Below are 23,304 nucleotides of genomic sequence, written 5' to 3'. Positions count from 1 at the left end.
AATTGCGAAGCTTGGAAGGATTTGGTCACCAACAGATTGATTGCGGATCTCAGATTTGGTGGTCAGCAGCATATTGATCCCGGTCGGGATGAATTATTCCACTGAGTAGATGTTGTGTGCACTGAATATAACTGGCGTGGAGGTCACAAATGAATGGGCGTGGAGGTCATAAAGACCACACGGCCCTCTCCTCTCCTACCGAGTGGAAAGACTCCCGACCGAGATGAAAGACTCATCTTGCCTTTTCTAGTTGTTGTCCACTATGTCGTTTAGGTTAGTCTTTTAAGTTGATTGTTTAGACTAGTCGCCCTATCTAACCGCCTGGAGAGTTGTCACCAAATCTTCGCCCCTTCTGGTCGCAAGTTTCCTCGCCTACCGAGAGGTAAGTCTTCTAGCCTTTGGGCGAGAGAAATCTCTTTGCTGCCCAAGGGACAAGGGTCCTCGCCCAAATCTCATCAGCTCTCTTCAGATCTCGCTGCCTCTCATTGATCTAAATCCGTAATCTTTTCTTTTGTACCAAAATGCTTTCTTTTTGCACTAAATTTTCTCATTCATTCAAATCCAAGAAAATAAATAAAAATATATAGAAATAAAATAAGATTAATAGTATTGAAGGGAAAATTACACTTTTAATAAATAAAAGAGTGATAAAATTACATAAAAATAACACTTATCATTTCGTAGTAAATAAAGCGTCCATTCCGAGCCAGTTCCAACTCACCCAAGGAAAAAGGGCACGAAGGTCAGTAAACCACGTGACCCTTAAACACCAATCACGAGTACAAAGACTCGTGATGCCAAGGAAAAAGGGCATGGAGTTCAGCAGACCACGCGACTCTTAAACACCAATAACGAGTCCAAAGACTCGTGGTGTCAAGGAAAAAGGGCGCGGTGGTCAGTTGACTATGTGACCCTTAACACCAATAATGAGTCTAAAAACTCGCGGTACCAAGGAAAAAGGGCATGAAGGTCAGTAGACCAACGTCGAGTACAAAGACTCGCGGTTAAAAGGAAATGGGCGCGAAAGACAACAACGACAAGTACAAAAAACCAGCCAGTTATAGAGTAAGAAGAAAGAGCCTCGTGACATCAAAGCAAATTGTAACATAATAAAAAGCTAAAACCAGCTAAGTTTTTCCCAACATGCACAAGTACAAAAGGCAAGTACAAAAGTTTTTGTATTATTTACAAAAAGCCATTACAAATGTAGCAGTGGGAGACAACTATTTGCAAAAGGCTAAGTACTAGGACACCCAGAAGGTGGAGGTGGACAAGGACTATCAAAGGCATCGGGCATGGTGTCCCAACCAAAGGCGTCAACTAACTGATGTGAGGCTGCATCAGGTTTAAACATCTCCAAATCTAAATGTCTCAAGTCAGTATGGGGATTGGCCAACAAGTGCAATCTAAGCCGCAGCACGCCAGCCCCATACCCATAACCAAAAGCATGGTCCTTAACGCCACACGCCGATGCCAGCTGAGGATGAAGGCGGAAAAGTTCCTCCATCGCAGCCGCCAAGTTAGACTCCAACGTCTTCACCTGCTAGGTCTTTTCCTTCAGTCGGGCATCCTTATGAAGAAGGTTTTCATTAAGTTTCTTCTGTTGTTCGTCTGTGTTGGCGTGAACTTTCTTGTATTCTTCGTGCCGTTTGGTCAGCTCCTCTAGAGCATCACCCGCCTCAGAGAGGTCAAGATTAACTTGCTACTTGCTTTCCTCCGAGGCTGCCAACACCTCCTCGAGTTTAGTACAACGCCACTAAGAGCTAGATAACTCCTAGCGAATAGAGTTTAGCTCCTCCTTGAGGGTGGAAAGCTCATAGCGAGCACAACCCTGCTCTGACTCTAACTCATCCTGGGCAAGGGAAAGATGAGCTCTAGCAAAATCACGCTCTGACTCTAGCAATCCCAACAAGAAGTTGTCCTGGGCCTTCATGCGACCAACCGCTTCTGTTTCTCTCGATTGATCACGAGTCTCATATTTGCGTTTTAAATCTCGAATCATTATTTTAAATATTGTATATGTTATTTAAATTGAACCAAGTGTTTTAAAATTCCAAATATGATAAATGTCTAAAATTATTTTAAATTGAGTATTTTGGTATTATTGAACCAAACCTAATTTTCAAATAAGCCTTTTTATATTTTGAAGTTCTGAAAAAGATAGATGACGTAAAAGACAGACGTGGCAGGAGATAATTTGGCTCGATTTAATAGAGAGGATAGAGCAATGGGGTGACTTCTCACCAAAGTAGGTGTTAATTAATAGTTGAAGAATGATAATGCTTGCTAATATCTAATATTGGAGAGAGAATCATGCTATAAAAACTTGGAAAAAATGTAAAACCACATCTAATTCCGCCAAGTCTCATATAATAAGTTACATTTATGTCACGTAAAATGCAAAGTCGGCATATTCAAGATTTCCATATCATTAAGTAACAATAAATTAACAAAATAAAGAAAATAAAACTTATGAAATACGAAAAAAGAAAATATACCTAGGGTGGTCCACAACACCCCACGGGTAGACAACTCCAAGGTTCTCCTAAGCGACTCTTGCTGGATCGTCCACTCCTTGGAGTGCCGAGGCAAAGGCCCACACCCTCCTTGCTTAGGGCAGAGTTTTACTTTTTTCAAATTTAAATAATTGTTAAAAATTATTTTGGTACTTATTATAGGGGTAAATTGTATGACAAACGTAGTTATTGATGTTTGTAGCTACTCCAAAGGTACTCATTAATAGAATGAAGTTAGTAACCGGCCATGTTAGATGAAACTGTTTTTTAAAATAATACTATTATATCTATAAAAGATCTACATAAAAATAAGTGAGTTCATCTAATCCATTAGATCTATTTTATAATAAAAATAAATTTATATGTTGATAAATCACATCAAATCACATTAATTTATAAAATTATTTTTATTTAATCTTTTTATGGTTATATTATTTCTTTTCTTAAAATTATAACAGAAAAATGTAAAAAGAAAAAACATATAAAAAAATTTCAGAAGAATAATATCCACCCCTTTCAATGACGTAAATAAACTAAATTTAAAAATATCAATATGCATAAGTAATAGCATCTCGGTTGGCTGAGAAAGCGCCACCTCGGATCCACTCCTCGTCAACTCTCACCAAATCCCCTTCTAAACTTCGGACCACGCTGTGCGTGTTCGTCAGCTTTAAATTCTCTCCCCTCCTTATCCTGTCTTAACTTCGTTACAATACGATGTTGTCCATGGCCTACCATGCACCTCTATGCCCTCAAACCACTCCACCTGTCTAAACCTTTCCAGAGAAATGGGCTTTTTTGTAATCCAAGCACATTTAAATACCCGAAATACCCCTATTAATGGGAGCACATGCCGTAACTGGAAAGTAGAAGCCATTTGATTCGACTTGTAAAGTGGACTGCTTGTTGGATTATCTTCCCAATTTAGTATTTATTTAAAGGAAATATAAAAATATTGGGATTATTTTATTTATTAAGCTGATCTGAACTAGTCATGCAACCATACAAATAGTCGAAATTAGAATGACGCAATAAAATATATATTTTTGAATTTTTATCTTATTTTAAAATCTTAGGTAAATATATTTAAATAAATCGTTTAATAAATTTTATCCATTTTATAATTGGGCATTTCTATTGTTTTCTTCTAAAGTATCGTTCAAAATTATATTTATATTTTTTTTATTTAAATATTAAAAATATTGACCATAATTTTAAACGGTAGATTTAGAAGGACAATATAGTATTTTCCTTTATAATTTATCCTTCTCTTCTAATGATAAAGTATTTAAGGAAGAAGAAACTCAAACACTTCAATAAGATACGGATAGTACAATTGAAGTTAAACGGTATATGGATAGTAAATTGATGTTACGTTTGAACGGTAACTTCATTTATACTATACTTATACTATTTAAATGTTTGTGTTCGTGCATATACCATTATTCTTTTAATAATTCGGATTATGTGTTTTTTTAGTTTCTAGAAATATTAATTTTTTTTCCAAATTCATTCCAAATATCTTTTAAGCACAATACTTTTCTATTTCTCAAAATGAATCTTCGTCTAGCCACTTGCTTAAGATTTCGTAAAAAGAAAATGATAGTATGACTTCTAAATATGTCTACTACGTATGTTTATTCATATATTTTTATTTTATTTTTTTAAATGGTTACAAAAGTGACTATTAGTGAATTTATATTTATATTTTATTTTTTCTTAATAATTAAGAATGTTTAAAAAATGCTTAAAAAAAAGATAAAAACTCATTTACACTAGTGTACATATTTGGAATGCACATTTACTATGCATCCTAACATTGCCCTTCATAGACATATAGAAATTAAAGAAATTTATGTATAAAACTTAAAAAGATCCAAAATTTTATTCAAATAATTTCTTAATTTTATATTAGTAATGCTAGGTACAAGTCTCAAATAGACAAGTTCATACAAGCCCTTTGTAAGAAAGTGAGTCCCACTAATAAAAAAGAGTTATTTATTTATTTATTTTTTTTTTATTTTCTTTAAGTGAGATCCACTTTTTATAAGGGATTGTATGGGTCGGTGTTTACCATGCCATACAAGTAACTAGCACGAGGAAGATAGATGTTTCGTTCCGGGTTAAATATCGATCATTTTAGTGCGTTTCGATCAATACAGCCGATTTTCAATGTGTCGGCCGAAAGTTTGTATTTTTGTATTTTTAGTATATTTTCATAATTTTCACTTCAATTTTTACATATGAATACTATTTTAATTTTTTCTAATCTCCTTTATTTGTGAACTGAAAATCCCTACTTCTATTTTCGTGATGAAGATGCACGATTATTTTTTTTAATAGTTGGATTGATAACTTAGAAGTATTATTAAATTTTATAAATATGTGTTTTAACTTTTTAAAATTTGTATTGATGTTATTCTGAAATATAATTTATACATATATAATTAATTTATCTATATATAAACTATCTCGAAACAATATCGGTATCGAAATATTTAGTTTCAGTATTTTAATCAAATCGATCATCAAAATCATATTCAAAATTTTGATTTAGAATTTGTACAAATCATTTCTTAATTTTATATATCTATTTTTACAAATATTTCGTACAAAACACAGCTAAAAAAAAGAATTTAGCTAACTAACTTCTCATCTTACCTACAACTTTAATAGAATATGATACAAAGCACATCTAAGTTTTTTTAAAGAAAATCTTAAAAATTAACAAAAGAAAAAGTTTGAACAAATTAGGAAAAGAGGGTAATAATAATAAAAATAGCAAGAGACAAAACGAAAAAAAGATTGAGAGAGAGAAGTATTGTATGTGGTAATCCTTAAACATTTCCAAATCCTTCCATTTTGGAAAGACCAACGGCTCCGATCATAAATAGCCTGTGATATCGTGTCTGAACGGATTTGGATCTCGTGATTTCACTTTCCAAATTGAATCGGACGATCCGGGATTTCCCCTCCTTCGAGCGTAGACTGGACACAGTTTATACTTTTCCAGCTCTCTTTCTCTGTCTGTCACTTGCTCGTCTTTGTTTCCTTTTACAGCCCTGGTGTCCTTGTCTCGACTGTCTGCCTGTCTGTCTCTGTCTCCCCCTCTCACTGACTCAAATTCCCTTTCTTTATCGTTTTCTCGCCGTAGATCTCTCTCCGGTGAGACTCGGATCCGTCCCATGTTTAGACTTTTTGACTTCGTCGTGATCTGATACAGCGCCGCAGCAAGCTTTTGTTTTTTCTTGGTGGGAGGGCGGGGGGATGGGGCTGTGCTACGGCAAGACCAATCCAACGGTCGAGAATGACGCTACTACTACTACTATTGTCGCTTCCTATGACAACGATTCGTCTCAGACTCCGTTACCGTCCGCAAGCGGGAGTAACGGCGCCGTCAACGTTCAGGCGGTGAGGAACACTCCGGTGCGGTCCTCGTACCCGAGCCCCTGGCCCAGCCATTACCCTCAAGGCGTTTCCGCCAGTCCGCTTCCCGGCGGCGTTTCTCCGTCTCCGGCGAGGGGATCGGGGACTCCGAGGAGGTTCTTCCGGCGGCCTTTCCCGCCGCCTTCGCCAGCAAAGCACATCAAGGCGTCGCTGGCGAAGCGGTTCGGCCACGCCGCAAAGCCTAAGGACGGCCCGATCCCGGAGGAGCGCGGAGCAGAGATTGAGCAAGCTCTAGACAAGAGCTTCGGCTACACCAAGAACTTCGGAGCCAAGTACGAGCTCGGGAAAGAGGTAGGGCGAGGGCATTTTGGTCATACTTGCTCTGCCAGAGGCAAAAAGGGCGAGCTTAAAGATCAACCCGTTGCTGTGAAAATTATTTCGAAAGCAAAGGTACAAAGCACAATTTTATAATAGAAACTCCGTGGTGGGGTTTTTTTTTTTGTTTTTTATTTTTTAAATCGTCTCTATTGGCTTAATATCCATGGAGTTCCTTTTGTGGACTTCTGTATTTTGTGCTGGTATATAATCCGATCGTCTTAGTTGATGCTTTGTGTTAGGATTTTTAGTTTGATTCTATATCAGGAATACCGGTTAACGTTATCAGCAACAACTGCATAAACAAACAATGAAAAAGGACAATTAAGCAGGGATGGTTCTATGGTTTGAGGTTTTAATAAGTAGGGTTTTGATTAACGTTTCTGTTATTTATTTGTGCCTTAATTTAATGTAACTAATGGATTTGCGTTATGTGGGCTCGTTACAAAGGTCCGGGGTTTAACCGGGTAAAGAACATGTTATGTGTACACGGTCTCCGAATTTCCTCGTTAAAAAGAAAAAAAAAAAAAAAAAACAAATTGATGTAACTATTGATGGCATTCATTCAAGTGATCATAAACTTATATGATGAAATAATTCTTCTTCTATCTTTAGCTATTGAAATAATTCTTCTTCTATCTTTAGCTATTGTATTTAGAAGTATAATTTGTCAGCTAGTGATAAGAGTAAAGGTCTGGGGTTTAACCAGATAGAAATGTTCGGTATGCATGGTCTCTGGATTTCCTCGTCAAAAAACAAACTCGTGGCATTCATGCAAGTGATCGAAAACTTATATGATGAAATGATTCTTCTTCTATCTTTAGCTATTGTATTTAGAAGTATGATTTATCAGCTAGTGATAGAGTAAAGGTCCAGGGTTAGCCGGATAGAAATGTTCAGAATGCATGGTCTCCGGATTTCCACATCAAAAAACAAATCGTTGGCATTCATGCAAGTGATCGAAACCTGATATGATGAAATAATTCTTCTTCTATCTTTAGCTATTGTATGTATACGTATAATTTATCAGTCAGTGATAGAGTTCTATAAATAGTGCTTACATTTCATTTGAAAAATTAATATAATGTTCACGTGCAAATAAAAACTGAAATGAGAGAACTGCTTTTCTTTTTTTCTTCTTTTGAGGGGGCACGGGGTTAGTAGTAATTTTTCATATATCAACTTCATTCTCCCGTGGCTCTTTACAATTGGAGATTAGGGTGTTATTGAAGCAACTATAAATGAAACAAGATCTGGTTTCCAGCTCTGGAGACAGAGTTCTGATTTCCACCTAAGTTTTAGAAGGGATATCTTCGTAGATGAATTAATTTCTAATATCAATGTTTTCTCTTTCAGTTATCTGGCTATTTCCTCACTAATTTGAGAAAAATTCAAAACTAGGAATTAGAAAAGCCTCCCGGTGATACCTATGTCAATTATTTTATTTGATGTTGATGAAGGGGCAGGCGAGTGAAAAAATCAGTCAAGTGAAGTAAATTACTGATAAATTTTTCTCTGCTGGGTTCCAACTAATAACAGTGATTAATGCTTTATATAGAATGGTTGGTGTTTGGTTATAAGCAATTAATCATTATGTAAGTCTTCAAAATGGGTAAACCAATTATAAATGTCAACTTAAAAATTACCACATAGCAAATAATCCCAACGCCAAGTTCTAGGGATTTGAACTACATGTGGCACAAGAAACAAGAAAAAAAAAAGATGAAAATGTTGGGGAACCAATTAATTTCACCTGCTCAGAAAGCTAATAAATTGTGACCCTTTTTTATATTGTATGACTTGGATGTTTATTGTTTTACTTTTTGTCACTGAAGAAGATTACATGCATAACACTGAGAGAATTATAGAATAACAGAAAAAAGGTGTGGTTCTTTCTTTCTTTCTTTCTTTGTTTTTTGATTTTTGATAAGATACCCAACTGAACAAAAAGTATACTGAGGACACCTAGTTAAGGCAGAGAAGAAGAACAAGAATTCATAAAATCTTCAATGGAATGAAAGCGAGTGCTACTGTGGGTTGATGTACAATCTCAAAGTTGTAAGTGCAGAGATTTTGAACTTTAGTAACGTTCACTCACAATTTCCAACATTGTGCATGCTATGTTCATTGATGGCGTTTCTGCTGTTTTATGATTTTTCTTATAAATGCACAACGCCTTTTTCATCATGGTGAAAGGTGAGGTTTTAAAATCCTGAACCCATTTAAGAGAACTAAAGAAAGGCAACTGCTTTTTGAGTTGTGAACCTTGGATCTTTGTATCCATTGATTTTATTGTTTTGTTTAATTTTTGTATGCACCTGTGTGAGAGAGAACAACCCAGGCGAGGGTGGGGTTTGCTCTTTTTATTTTTGTATATATAGTCGTGGATTTTCATATCTGTAATACAAAAATTTATTGTGATTGTAATCTAAGATTTGGGTTTCATCACTAAACAATACTACTAAATAAATTCTTCCAAACAGTTCCTGAGTGTTTTTAAGAGAGTTCAAAGAATTTGTTTAATTTTTTAGTTTTTGAGATATTTCTATTTGGAGTTAACCAATAAACTTATGAAGAGAATTGAAAAGTCAATTAGGATCTGAAAGTCAGTTTTTCTTTTTTCAGTAAGTTATACATGAACTTAATAGATCTTAGGACTTCGGCCTACATCTCGATCTTATAGGGGGAGGAGGTCCCATTTGAACTAGAGCTCATTGACCTGACAGTGTAAATTCAAAATACTTGTGATTTTTAGTTAAGGCAGGGGAACCTAACACTTATCCAATGCAAATTCGCTTCTTATGAAGATAGGTGATCATGGTCAATTTTCTTCTTGGATTACTTGAAACTGTGATATTATTATCTTCTGATTATGTATCTGAAGAATTGTTTTCGATCCCAAATAACTAAAGGTTTGTGTAAAGGATTGTCCGGTACTTTGCTTTTCATTACGGTCTATATGGTATTCTTATTAACCTTTGCACTTTGCTTGCACAATAGAAGCACTGAAACTGCATTTTCTATTTACTGACATATCTTGGCCAGTAATGGATACTGCTTTGGAATTTGGATCCATAAAAGCTGTATCATTCTGTAGAATAGATGAGACTAGGCAATGTCATTGTTGTTGAAAATTATTACTCACATCTAGGTAGCAGCATTGCTTATACTCGAGTTTTTCTGTGTGTGTATACATTATAACACAGAATTGAAATTGTTTTTTCTGTGCTAGGTCTCCCTATCAAATCCTAAAATCCTCCACTAGTCTCTTAAATTCATCAACTCTCTCTCTCTCTCTCTCTCTCTCTGTCTCTGTTTTGGTGTGTCTATTGGGGGGGCATATACACATTCAGAGGCGGGGGTGGGGGTCCAAAAACTAAATGAAGAGAAATGCTTGGTTCACAGAGATCTCACAAAAGTAAACTCACAAACTAATGTAGCTTGCTGTGACACGCTAGATCTACTTTACAGTAAGCACAACTTCAATCTAACGTACCAAAGCAAGCCACATGAGTTTGTGAGCTTCACTTCTGCTAAATCTCTGTGAACCTAACACCTCTAAAAAATGAAACACCCCAGCCTCCCTTATAAAAATATCAAAAGCTGTTTTATGTTTTAAAAAATTATTCCCTCCAATTTTTAATCCTAACACTCCCAAAGTCTAACGAAAACCTAAAAATTTACCCCATATCCTCGAAAAATGTTCTAAAAACTATTAGTCTACAAAAAAATTGAAAAAAAAACACAACCCTAACCCTAATATAAAATATATAAAGAAAACTCACTGGTCCATCCAAAAAATCTAAGAAGAAATGCACATAGACTTTTTATTAAACTAAAAACTTTAGCCTTAATTTTTAATAGAATCTTGGGATTTTTTAGTTCAAAAGTTTTACTTCAAAATGATTCAAAAGGTCAAAAGATACAATGTATGATTTTTCTTTACTATATCTTATTGTGATAATGAGTGATGCGGATAGGTGGTATTTGGAATCCCCATATTGCTTGAGAGGGAGAAGTTATTGCTCTTTATAATGATTTCGATAGGACTCCAATTATTCCATTGACTTGTTTTATTAGTGTAGGGTCTAGACGTGGCTTAGGCCTTTCTTAGGGCTTTACAAATGGTATCAAAGCCAAGTCCCAAGAGAGGCCCCAAGGGAGGCCAAAGCCGCAATGAGCCCTACTCCAAAAGGACTAGTCAATGGTACACCTGAAGTTCTATTGGAATCATTATAAAGAGCAATAACTTCCCACTTCTAAGTAGTGTGGGATTCTATACACCACTGCTCCACATCACTCAGTATGAGGGGTATCACACTTTCTCCAACATTTTTCTTACTCCTATACACATAATTTCTAATAAAAATATTGAGTTTGGCCTTCACAAAAGATAAATTCCTAGCTTTGCTACGGTGCACGTTTATTACTATTCATCCTTTTCGATATACCTTATATAAAAAGATTATTATCATAAGTTCAGCTATTCCAAAAGATATGCATTATATATGAAAACAATATTGTTTAGCATGAGTTCGGCCTTCCTAGAAATAAATTCCTGGCTTTGCCACTGTGGTATCCCATATGATAAGGATAAGGGTAGGTGGTGTATGAGATCCCACATTGCTTAGGAAGGAGCAATTCTTGCTCTTTATAAGGTTCCAATGAGGCTCCAATTGTATCATTGACTAATCCTTTCGGAGTATAGGCTATGTGGTTTGGGCCTTCCATTGAGGCGTTACAAATGGTATCAGAGCTTATCCCAACCAGAAATGTGGGACTTAAGCCGTGCCACCAACAACGGACAGGCCCGACAAGGATGTCGGGAATTTAAGGGAGACTAGATTGTGATATCCTATGTGATAAGGATAAGGATAGGTCGTGTATGAGATCCCACATTGCTTGGGAAGGAGAAATTTTTGCTCTTTATAAGGTTCCAATGGGGCTCAAATTGTATCATTGACTAATCCTTTTAGAGTATAGGAATGTGGCTTGGGCCTTCCATTGGGGCGTTACAACTATTGTCCATGTTTGTTACTATTTATCCTTTTGTGTTATGCTCCTCTTGCTTGTGCTCATGTGCATAGGAGAATTATTCCTTCATCTACTGATATTATTTGCAATAAGTTTCTTTTTTCTGTATTTAGCTGTTGAATGGCCTGGGGTTCCGTCTTTCCCTGTTATTGTCAATATATTGTTGTCTTATAATGGGCTATGATTGTTGTTACTGCAATTTATTTTTTAAAACCTAGAGTGTGTTAAGAATGCTCTTATCTGCATCATGATAAGATTTCTTTGTCAGATGACAACAGCAATATCAATTGAAGATGTCCGTAGAGAAGTGAAGATATTGAAAGCTTTATCGGGGCATAAGCATCTGGTCAAATTTCATGATGCATGTGAGGATGCCAATAACGTGTACATAGTCATGGAGTATGTCTTTTCTTGTGTTCTATTCTATTTTTTTATGCATAATATGGTCCAGCATTTCTGAAGCTGTTTTCATTCTTATTCTTTTGTTTCTATATGGATATGTACGTAACCAATATTGCTTAATGAGGTAGAAATTATGGTATATTGTATTTTAGACTATTCTTAACTTTTATGTCTGATAGAATTCAACATCCCATGCTTCCTGCACGATAGAAGGTCTAGATTGGATTGATCATATTTTTCAGATGTTGAATAATTTTCTAAGTTTATGTTACCTTTTCCCTGTCAAAAGTTTCATTAATTCATTGTTCTCAGTTACACGATTGTGGAGTAATTTACAACTTCATCATACGTTTTTTAATTTTTGGCTCATTCTTGTTTTCAGACTGTGTGAAGGTGGGGAACTCCTAGATAGAATTTTATCAAGGTAAAAGTATTTTTTAAATAAAAATGATTTTTTTTTTATAATTAAAATATGTTGCAGGAAATATTGTAATTACTTACATGATTTAGGATGTATTATTTTGAATTGAAAAATATTTTCCTTTATTGAAGGGGAGGAAGGTACGCAGAGGACGATGCAAAATTCATAGTTGTGCAAATTCTAAGTGTAGTTGCATTTTGTCATCTTCAAGGCGTTGTGCACCGTGACTTAAAGCCAGAGGTTTTTCTTTTCAGATTTATCACTAACGATTTTATTCATGACTCTTTGTGTCTTGTTCCTTTGAGCTTATAATGGTAGTTCCTTTTTTTTTTTTTCCCTCTGTATTGCTTTCTCTTTTAGGCTTTTGTTTAATTTATTTAATTCATGGATGATTATAACTGATATTTCTTCATCTTTCCTGCCTAACAGAATTTCCTTTTCACTTCTAGAAGTGAAGATGCTGACATGAAACTTATTGATTTTGGTCTTTCTGACTTTATCAGGCCAGGTAATGTTTGCTGTCTAATAATAGTTCAGGCTTGGTTTATTTTTATTCTCAGTATTAACGTTCTTGTATTCCTAATTGCTTGGCAACTTGATAGACTGATTTGATTTTAAGTGGGTGTCTACCAATAGGAGATTTTTAATAGTTCAGGCTTGGTTTTATTTTTATTGTCAGTATTAACGCACTTGTATTCCTAATTGCTTGGCAACTTGATAGACTGATTTGATTTTAAGTGGATGTCTACCAATGGGAGATTTTTTATTTTTTAGAAGAAAGGCTGAATTTGCTACTTTTGGCTCAACAATGATATTCACAAATGCTACTGTATTGTGAGAAACATGCTCATGATCACACCTAAACATGCATGTGTCCGAATCAATTATGCAATAATGTTTGATTTGTAATGTTTTGTAGCATTATATTCATATTTGAAGTGCTAGAATATTTCAATATCCCAATTTATATGCAGAATAGTTACTACTTTTTTTAGAATATTTCCCTTGCATGGGTATTTGTGCAGACGTAAGACTTAATGATATTGTTGGAAGTGCATACTACGTAGCACCTGAAGTCCTTCATAGGTCTTATAGTCTTGAAGGAGATATATGGAGCATTGGTGTCATTACCTACATCTTATTATGTGGAAGCCGACCTTTCTGGGCACGGACAGAATCTGGAATTTTTCGTGCAGTGCTTAGGACTGACCCAAATTTTGAGGATATACCGTGGCCTTCCGTGTCTGCAGAAGCCAAGGACTTTGTGAAAAGGCTACTGAACAAGGATTACAGGAAAAGAATGACTGCAGTTCAAGCTCTCAGTATGTTTAATTTCTTTATGCTAGTGAAGAGGTCCCGAATACATATTAACTCTTATCTTTTGATGTTGTGCTCCGTGTTCTGTATGCAGTAATGAATTTCCTTTTCTCTGGAAAGCAATTGATTTGGTAAAAGGATTTGGCATAAATCAGTAATTTTTGTTGTGATAAAAGAAATTTATAGATTTTTTTTTTTCCTACTCTTTTCTGGAATATGGTCTTAAACTCCTCACCTCTAGATCCCTGGGTGAAAGGGAAAATGGGAAAAGCCCCAAAGGAGGAACAACAACAAAGGGTTGGGGAGTGTTTGGTTAATGAAAATTTGAGAATGTTTGAGAAAGTTTTTGACAAATTTTGAGATGCGGTTCTTAGATATTTTTAAGGTGGATAGGAAAAATTGAATTAATTTTTTCTTTTAATTATGTTTTGTATTGAGATTTGTGTAAGTGAATGGATAGAGTTGAAAAGTTGTTTGATTATAGTTTGTTTTTTCAATTTTTGTTGAATTTTTTTGTTTTGTTTACTTTTTGCTGAAATAATGGCAAATAATTACATAAAAAGTTGAAAAATTGAAATAATAACTCTTTTTCTTTTTGAGATTGAAATATGTTTGGTTTGAAGTTGAAAACTTTTGAAGATTCTTTGAATGTTTGGATAGCACCTTGGATGCTTCAATAGTTCTGCCACCTAGTGTCCAATGAGGTCTGCTACATGGCAGTTGAACAGCACCTGTTGAATATTACTTTCTCATTATTTGTTGAAAGTCTTACTCCTGCAATATATGGTCCATTTATTAGCTATTAATATTGTTATATTTCATAATCATTGCCACATTGGATCTTTTTTTTAAATTATGCTGTGATAATTGACAATGATTTTGGATGGGTTGCCTTTATTTAATATTTTAACCATTGAACCTACTTTCACCATTGCAGCTCATCCGTGGTTGCGTGATGATAGTCGTTCAATCCCATTGGATATATTGATCTATAAGTTAGTCAAGTCATATATTCATGCTACACCTTTCAAGCGTGCAGCACTGAAGGTACCATTCTTATCATTTTTTATGTGCATGACATGCAGAGTTTTCTTTTGGCAAGGCCTTGTAACTTGTTGAAAATATACTTCTATATACAAATAAACTAATGTACACATATATACATGTGTATTACATACAATCATAAGATATTTGTTGAATATTAATGGCATGCTTACAGATGTCAAAGGCCAAGTTATTTCCATCACCTCATAGTGGGATTTTCATGTTAGGCAAATAACTTTTTCGGTTAAGATTGACAACTTTGATTGGATCCATGCTACTGCTTTTCTAAATTCAAATTGTGTGACATACTTTTTTTGATATTTTTTTTTACTTATCAAAAAAATAAAATAAAATAATAGAGAATCCTCAATGATCAACTATTAGGTGTGTCCAAAAGTCAAAATCCTGAATTCTCTGTCACACTGAACTTTTTGAGAAGCTTATATGGGAGAGGTTTATAGACCAAGTTTCCTAATTTTGATAGAATTAACTAATCTTTGTGTTGTTTCTCTGATTATTGCAGGCTCTATCAAAAGCTTTGACAGAAGATGAGTTGGTCTATCTAAGGGCACAATTCACTCTGTTAGAGCCAAATAGAGATGGGCGTGTCACTCTTGAGAATTTCAAAATGGTTATTTACTGTCTGTTATCTTGTTAGTTTGATTTTCCAGTCTATAGTTGGTTACTGTTATGAGGGGGAAATCTTTTTGCTCTTTGTTGGCATGGGTTGGTCATTACCTAATGTCTTATCTTTATATTAAAGTTTATGTTGATAGGACTTTGTATTCTATTTACATATTCATTTGTATGGTTGAAATGTACTTGCAGGCTCTTGTGCGAAATGCAACTGATGCCATGAAGGAGTCCAGAGTTCTTGATATTATTAATGTGGTAAGGCATATTTGTTGATTTTTTTGGCAATACTTTTCAGTTGTTAAGCATCTCATATATATATATATATATATATATATATATATATATATATATATATGATGTGGGTACTAGTATTTACTAGAATTCCTGTATAATATTTTTCTTCAATTGATTTGTTATTTCACATATTATCTACATATATACATACCTATGTATGTGGCTATAATTGCACATAAACACTCAAAAACTACATGCATCAGTAGCTTTGGTGGAGTTGAAACTCAGATCACTGGTTACTGATCCATAGCGTATTATCCTTAGCTAATTTCTGTGCAATAGTGAATCTTAATATTAAGAATATTCCTGATAGGTTAAGATTAATATCTCAAGGAACTTATCTGCAATATTATTTAGATCAAGAACTTATCTGCACTGAGATTACTTTCGCTGCTTCCAAGTTGGTGCACTTGGAAACTTTGGGTCTCAGTAGAACATGCAGGGGTTGCATAAAACCAGCCACCTAATAGGTGAAAGATAATTGTCTAAATCTATATCTGAAAAGGCTTTAAATACGGAACCTTGGGAACTTGGGCCTGGCCATCCTTGGTTTATGGTCAATGGCAAAATTGGTCTGTTGAAAGCTGAATGTTTTGATCTGGTTTATCTGGCCGCCAAAAGTATCTGAAATGCGCCCCTCTTTTTGAAGGCACATTCAACTTGCTTATCAAAGGATTCTAGCAAGGCAAAAGAAGACAATTATTCTGCTTCTGTCTGGTCTGACTAGGCCATTAAGGTCTCACTACTGACCATTTTCATATTTGTATCCCCAAGGGAATCCCATGCATTGAGATAATGGGTTGGATCATCATCAAAAACAGGAATGCAATTGCTATCTATTAGGTTCAGCCACTATAGCTGTTTGTAACCCACAAACCATTCCTACTCATGATTGCATCACGTTTTTGCATCTTCAGCATCTGTTATACTGCCCATTCTTACTGAATGTCATGGTCATATCGATTCCCTTTGTCGGCCAGCTTTGTTTTTCTTTAGATTGTCCTTTTGAAGCATAGAAAGTTGTCAGATTCTTGTGTTTATTACTTTTTTTTTTTCCCCTTCTTTTTTCAGTTGGAACCACTTTCTTATAAAAAGATGGACTTTGAAGAGTTTTGTGCTGCTGCAATCAGTACACATCAATTGGAGGCCCTTGACGGGTGGGAACAGATTGCCTCAACTGCTTTTGAGCATTTTGAGCAGGAGGGTAATCGCATCATATCTGTTGAAGAATTGGCAAGGGTATCGAACCCACCTTCCTGTCCTTGGTTCCTTCTTGCATTTGTGTACGTATGCCATTCTGACTCAACTTTGATACCTTCTATTCCAGGAATTGAATCTTGGACCGTCAGCTTATTCTATCCTCAGAGAATGGATCCGAAACACAGATGGAAAGCTTAGTTTACTTGGATATACAAAATTTTTGCATGGTGTAACTCTCCGTAGTTCAAACACAAGACACCATTAATTTTATAGCCTTTGACATATAGTTTTAAAATTCATGGGTTTAGAGGATTTGAAAGGTTTTTTTTTTTTTTTTTTTCTTTTTTTCTTTTCCTATTTTTTTGGGGAATGGTATAAAGAAAATGTGTATAAATGAACATCAGTCAAACCAGTTCTGGGATTGGACTAATACTGAATATTGAGACTTTCTGCTTGCTCTTACCCTATTTTGGCAGTTAATATATTCCAATGGGTTTGAGCTCAGACTATGGGTTTTTTTTTTTTTTTTTTTTTTTTTTTTTTTTTTTTTTTTTTTTAATTCTGAAATCAGATTGTTATAGTCAGAGATGAACACTAATGGCAAGCCTTTACTGGCTTGTAGTTACTTTGTAATTTGATTATACATTTAACTTGTTGAAATGATTTGATTGTGCTAATTCTGTTCACCATTAATTCCAAATTCTTGCTAGAAACTCAAAAGGGGAGGCAAGCAAATAAAAGGTTTGTGGAATATCATCTAAGAATTCTTGTGATAGGAACTCAACAGAGGAGACGAGGAAAATCTATTTCCCAACCCTCCAACTATGAGGCGAATTCTGGTAATCTGATTATTCTATTATCACCCATAGAGGAATGCAAGACAAAGTTCAGGAAAAGCAAAAACGGATGTTGATTCGGCTTCTAAACAAAGTTTTGAATACTGTATCGGTTAAGGTACTGGAATGAAATATTTCGGTACAGATACTGTTTCGGGATAGTTTATATATAATAAATTAATCATATATGTATAAATTATATTTTAAAATAACATTAATGCAAGTCTTAAAAATTTGAAACATATATTTATAAAACTCAATAATACTTCTAAGTTCTCAATTCAACTATTTGAAAAAATAATTACTTATCTTTATTACAAACAGGGAAGTAGGGATTTGATTTTCAGTCCTCGAAAAAAGGAGATTAAAAAAAGTTAAGAAAATAATCTTCAGATATGAGAATTGGAGTGAAAATTATAAGTAAGAAATTTTACATTAATTATAAAAATAATAATAATAAAAAAAAAATTGGTTGGTACACCGAAATTGGTTGGTAGACCAGAAACCGGCCGGTATTGACAAAGATGCATTGGTATGGTCAGTATTTGATTCGGTACGAAACACATACATTTCCTATACCGGTTCTCTATCCCGATATGCTTAAGGTATGGTACGAAATTTAAAACTTTGCTTCTAAATTCTCTAGCAACTTGATTGAGGCTTGTTCAAGGAAGTAATTAATTTGGTTTTTGAAATGGACTTCGTTTCAAGTCCTATTGCAGGGGTGCTTATCCACTTTTGTTCCTTTTAATTCGTTTGTGTAGGCCCTCCTTTGTAAGGTTATGTGTCTGCATCGGATAGAATGTTTTTGGGTTTTGTTACCGACAAAATGCAGTCCCGCTTTGATTTGTTTAGATTTTTTCTTTTTTCCAATTTCAATTTGGGAAAAGCTTTTGCACTGTGATGAAAAGGAAGGAACTAACACTAGTAGAAGTGGGCCAAACACAACATAATGAGTGTTTCCACAATCAATAGTACTGGCATGTTGGATAAATTCAACCACGATGTCTTGGTAGATAGACTTGACTTTCTTTGTCTAAAATTATGCACAATCCAACCATTTCTTCTTGATATTTCTTTTTATTTGGGGCTCAAAGTTAGAATCCACGATCTCACCCTTTGTAACTATCATGCCAGTTACACTACAAGTCTATTCGGGATAGAGCTTGCATCTTCTGTATTATCATGACTGCTGACATAGAGTTAGCCGATGCTTATACTCCAGACACTGTCATTATTTCTTCTTCTAGAAAAGAAGTTATGATGCATCTTATTTTTATTTTGTTACATCAGTTGTCATTAAAATCAATTTTTTTTTTTAAAGTTTTACAACAAGTATTATAATTTATTAATTACTCTATCAAAGTAGGAAGCTGGAACACTTGCTCAACTTTTCAGAGTGGGAAGATGTCGATGTCTGGATCTTGCCAGCTTTTTAGCTTCCAAGAAATTGCCTGATCCAATGTTGAAACCACGTTTACCAGTGGAGAGATATCACCAATCAATTAATTAATAAATATTCCCATAGACAATGTCAACTAGCTAGTTGACCTGAGAAAGAGTGCGGCGCATGCAGGCTGGCTGGCTGGCTGGCTGGCCATGCTTTGTGGGTATTGCTTGAATTATTTGACCACATTTATTTATAATAAAAAATAAGAAACTTATGTGTCCAAAATAATAATTCTTTTATTATTTTTCGTTATGCCACGTTAGGAAATTAATGACGACATAATAAGATTAAAACTGATATGAATAACATTTTAAGAGAAAATAATGAGAAATTATATGAGAAACAAGCAACCACTACTGAAAATGGTACATGACTATGGAAGTTGGAAGATTGAAATATTTTTCCTCCACTCATGATTGTTCCCCATATATAATACCCCACAATATATATATATATATGGAGGATTGAATTGTCAGAGCATGATCGATGAGAGGAAAAAACCCATTATATATATATATATATATATATATATATATATGCTCTCTCTCTCTCTCTCTCTCTCTCTCTCTATATATATATATATATATATATGGTGTTATTCCTCTAAGAGGAAACTTCATTGTTGTGAAGTTATATATACCACGTCCCAAAACGTTGGATTTACAGAAAGAAAGTACACAAAATCCAAAAAATGGTGTAGGCATGCAACTTAAATGGTTTCATATATATGTCTTAAATAGAAAAATACTTTAAATTATTAGCATTTAGTCATATAAATCATGTGATAAATGTTGGTAGAACAAAATCCTAACCATTTAATTTGAAAATGTTTTTGGAATATAAGATCAATATATATATATATATATATATATATATATATATATATAGATGATAGAATAGTACCTTTGAAATTTTAGAAGATTCTGAATTTATATTTTTTTCTTTTTATAGAACCGTAAGATAGCTTTGATTACTTAGTTTGTATCCTTGCTTTTTATTCAATATTTGTATCTTTAGGACTTAATATTAATTTATTGAATTAATTTGGTTAGTAGTGGGAATTAAGAGTGTTGTACAAAGCATCTTGCTATGTGGGCTATATACCGCTTTTATAAATTGGGAACTACTAGGGCTACCGAGAGGTGGATCCGAGAGTCCACATCGATAAGTTTAAAATGTACGTTTTTATTTTGTGTGTTTTTTTCAAATATTTTAAAATCATTTTAAATATTAAAAAACACTATAAAAAAACTGTTTATTTGTGATCAGTTAATTCCAGTAAATTACTATTTATAGCCAAAATGAGTTTGTTTTGATCACAAATGATCTTTTCGCCACAATTAAATAGCCACAAAAACTCATTTTTATAAATTCATTAAAAAATACTTCTTTAACCACTAAATAAAAATAAATGGATAGAAACTCTTAGAAAAATTCATCGTAGCTTAAGCATTTTCCTTTATAAATTAGTGTCCCGAGAATATTGCCTTTATTTGCACTGTCCAATGTCCACGTGTTTCAGTACCTTACTGACTTCAAAGGAGATTCAGAAAAAAGTACATGCACCTTGTAGTTTTTGAGTTTCATACAGTAAGATCTGAGTTTGTAATATGATAATTTTTGTATAGTCAAATCTGCGTTAATTAAAAGAATTGAGGGTACGTAGGTAGTAACCATGATAACTCCATTACAATACAATACCACATGATCAGTGCAATAAATAATAATAATAAAAATAAAAAAAAAGAACCTGAGCTAAATTAATGGTTAATTAGTATATACTAGTCCAAGGTTTTCTTGACCGAAGAAGTACCAAGAAAATGGCCATCTTTAACACTGTTCAATTAACGGTCAATAATGTTGCGGAAACCGTTATTTTGTCTGCTGCAGAGAAAACCGCAACACGAAGGGATACATTTATGTGGACTTTTGCAAGGAAAAAAAAATTCTACATCCTCGATGCAAGTATGAACTCCTCTTTGAAAGCAATAGTATGGCGATATAGTGCAAACACAAGCTTCCAAGAGCTCCAAAGGTGCTTGTTCGGGGTGCTAGGTGCGGGATGGGGCACCTCTAGAGTCTACAAGGTGCTTGCTCGTCCATATGTTAGCCTAGTTGTACTTTGCAGCACCCGCTAAATTTCCTTCACCAACCAATGAAGTGTATCTCATCTATCTTTCTATTCTCGTCTGGTTGAGATCTCATCAAAAGACCCTTTGTAGAGAAGAGAGAGTGAAGGGTGGGGGGCTTCGTCTGGGTGAAGGAGAAGGGCAGATGGGGTTTCGTTTTTGTGAGTTAGAAGATGAGAAGGGAGAGTGAGGAGTGGGGGGGCTTCGTCTGGGTGAGGGAGAAGGGCAGAATCATGATGTGGCGACGAACCGGGTTCGCCATGTCAAGTGAGTGGTGTGCATTCCATAGACCGGACGTTATTCTTCATGATGTCCTTCCCTATTCCACTCGTGAGAAAGGTATCCTACCCTACTCAGAACATAAAATCACACTCTTGCCACTACATTAAAATTAACAAGTGTAATTGAGATTTCTTACCATGAATCAAATTGAGGAAATAAAGAGACAAACTTACAAGATCTAGAACGATCCACCAATTGGACTAACATGGGCATTTTTGGAAGGGAATCCTACTAGGTCCGCAATGCTCTTTATATCTACTCGTAATGTGAATTGATATTACTGAAAAGAATGATAAAAAAAAAAAAAATTATATTTGAAAAAGTTGTTCCATTCTTAAATCGCTGTGTAGATTATACATTCTACATAATTTAAATTATAAGATTTTATCGATAAAATTTATATTTGATCAAATCAAATTATGTTATAGAAACACTTTACTATAGATACACCAACTTGATAATTAAAATTTTCTATATGGGATAAAAGGAAGGGCGTGGCCCTTGCTCCTCACACAAAAGCCCCAAGTTTATACCCTTCGCACCTCGTCTTTTATTTCGTATACGTTATAAAAGCCCGTTTCCCGGGACCGCCAAGACCTCGACAATTATCTTGGCCACAAAGATCCAAGGGTCGAGAAACTACTTGGGCGGAAAATAACAAATTCTACTTTTACAGCGTAGGAAGCCTCAACACACTTTCCTGGACGGTCATAGAGTCCCAACTCTTTCCCTATATATGCGTTTTTTTCTTCTTCTGGCCTTTATGCACTCTGTATTTGGGCGAACGTTTATTAGCCATGACCAACGTGCCAAGCTCTTGAGATACTCTTTCTTTACCCTGTTCAAGCAAGGCACGGAGCCTCTGAGCCTTGGGCGCCTCTTTCCCTTGTTTTCTTATAAAGCGTGTAAAAATCGGAGGTAAAAGATCGGCAAGAAAACTAGCTAGCAAAGCAAGGGCTACGTACGGACGTACTTCTTTGTCTTTCTTTGTCAATCTTCGTTTGCATGACTTTTGCAGATATGGGAAGTGGAGACCAGAAAACTCTGAGAAACTTTCACCGAAACCTGTCTCAGCATCATCTTCAGCAGCATCACCAAGGGAAGAAGCAAGAGATGAGAGACGTGCCAAAAGGGTGTTTGGCGATCAAGGTTGGTCAGGGTGAGGAGCAACAGAGATTTGTGGTGCCTGTTATATATTTCAACCACCCACTGTTCATGCAGCTCCTGAAGGAGGCTGAGGAAGAGTACGGTTTTGATCAGAAGGGGACAATCAATATTCCTTGCCAAGTGGAGGAGTTTAGGTACGTTCAGGGAATGATTGACAGGGAAAAGTCCCTTCATCATCATCATCATCATCATCTAATTGGGTGTTTTGGGGTTTGATCAAAACCTTGCTTTTTGGCACCTCAAATGCATGAATTTCGATGCTGCAATCTTTGGGGTTCTGCAGATTTGGAGTGTTTGTAGGTTTTGTATTTCCCTTTTTTCTTGGTAGTTGGGTGTGGTGGTGATAAAGATGAGATGATAACGACAGCAAAACTGTTGCAATTGCATGTAATGACTTTGTTCTTATGTTAGGAATAGTAATGATAAAAAAAGAAAACTCAGTCGGATCCGTTTCATTTCTTTTTTTCATTTTCTTTTCTCTCTCTTTTTCTTTCTTCAAAGAGAATGAGAGTATCTGCAATTTGATGGTAAAAAGAGATCAATAGACAAGGCCAAACAGAAGGTGGACCAGAAACGGTAGGTAGCTTTATTTAATTAAGGCCGTTAAGTTCGCAATTCTCGATAAAGCATGCATGCAATTGTGGCATAACTTTCTTTAAAGCAAAGGAATAATATCACCAGTATAAATGATGATCTCTTCTGATATAATATATTCTCTCTCTTGGATTTGCTAATTCATATTCTCAGTAAACCCTTGGGAAGATGTTTGGAAAATTTTTTTTATCTCCATCCATCTTATTTTTATTATTTAAAT

The 23,304-nt window shown here is 34.9% G+C and overlaps 2 protein-coding genes across 3 annotated transcripts; both read left to right on the top strand.

Annotated features, from left to right (window-relative positions):
* Window positions 1–5,409: 5,409 nt before the first annotated feature.
* LOC121246890 (CDPK-related kinase 3-like) lies at window positions 5,410–17,130 on the top strand. 2 transcript variants are annotated; one of them, XM_041145203.1, is made up of 11 exons: window positions 5,410–6,353; window positions 11,581–11,711; window positions 12,097–12,138; window positions 12,267–12,375; window positions 12,565–12,643; window positions 13,161–13,457; window positions 14,390–14,499; window positions 15,020–15,127; window positions 15,325–15,387; window positions 16,076–16,162; window positions 16,498–16,638. In XM_041145203.1, the coding sequence occupies exons 1-10, from the start codon at window positions 5,784–5,786 to the stop codon at window positions 16,151–16,153; spliced, it is 1,587 nt and encodes a 528-aa protein (XP_041001137.1). In that variant the 5' UTR covers window positions 5,410–5,783; the 3' UTR covers window positions 16,154–16,162; window positions 16,498–16,638. The 2 variants fall into 2 exon arrangements, with proteins under 2 accessions (XP_041001137.1, XP_041001136.1); XM_041145202.1 differs by lacking the exon at window positions 16,076–16,162 and adding an exon at window positions 16,754–17,130 and having other exon boundaries at window positions 5,416–6,353; window positions 16,498–16,665.
* A 4,808-nt stretch (window positions 17,131–21,938) lies between these two features.
* LOC121245506 (auxin-responsive protein SAUR32-like) lies at window positions 21,939–22,938 on the top strand. The gene has a single exon (XM_041143562.1). It carries the CDS (start codon window positions 22,329–22,331, stop codon window positions 22,704–22,706), a length of 378 nt encoding a protein of 125 aa, XP_040999496.1. The 5' UTR covers window positions 21,939–22,328; the 3' UTR covers window positions 22,707–22,938.
* The last annotated feature ends 366 nt before the right edge of the window (window positions 22,939–23,304 follow it).

The sequence above is a fragment of the Juglans microcarpa x Juglans regia genome, chromosome 1S, assembly GCF_004785595.1.
Source record: "Juglans microcarpa x Juglans regia isolate MS1-56 chromosome 1S, Jm3101_v1.0, whole genome shotgun sequence".
Taxonomy (NCBI): domain Eukaryota; kingdom Viridiplantae; phylum Streptophyta; class Magnoliopsida; order Fagales; family Juglandaceae; genus Juglans; species Juglans microcarpa x Juglans regia.
This window is presented reverse-complemented; position numbering and strand designations above follow the sequence as displayed.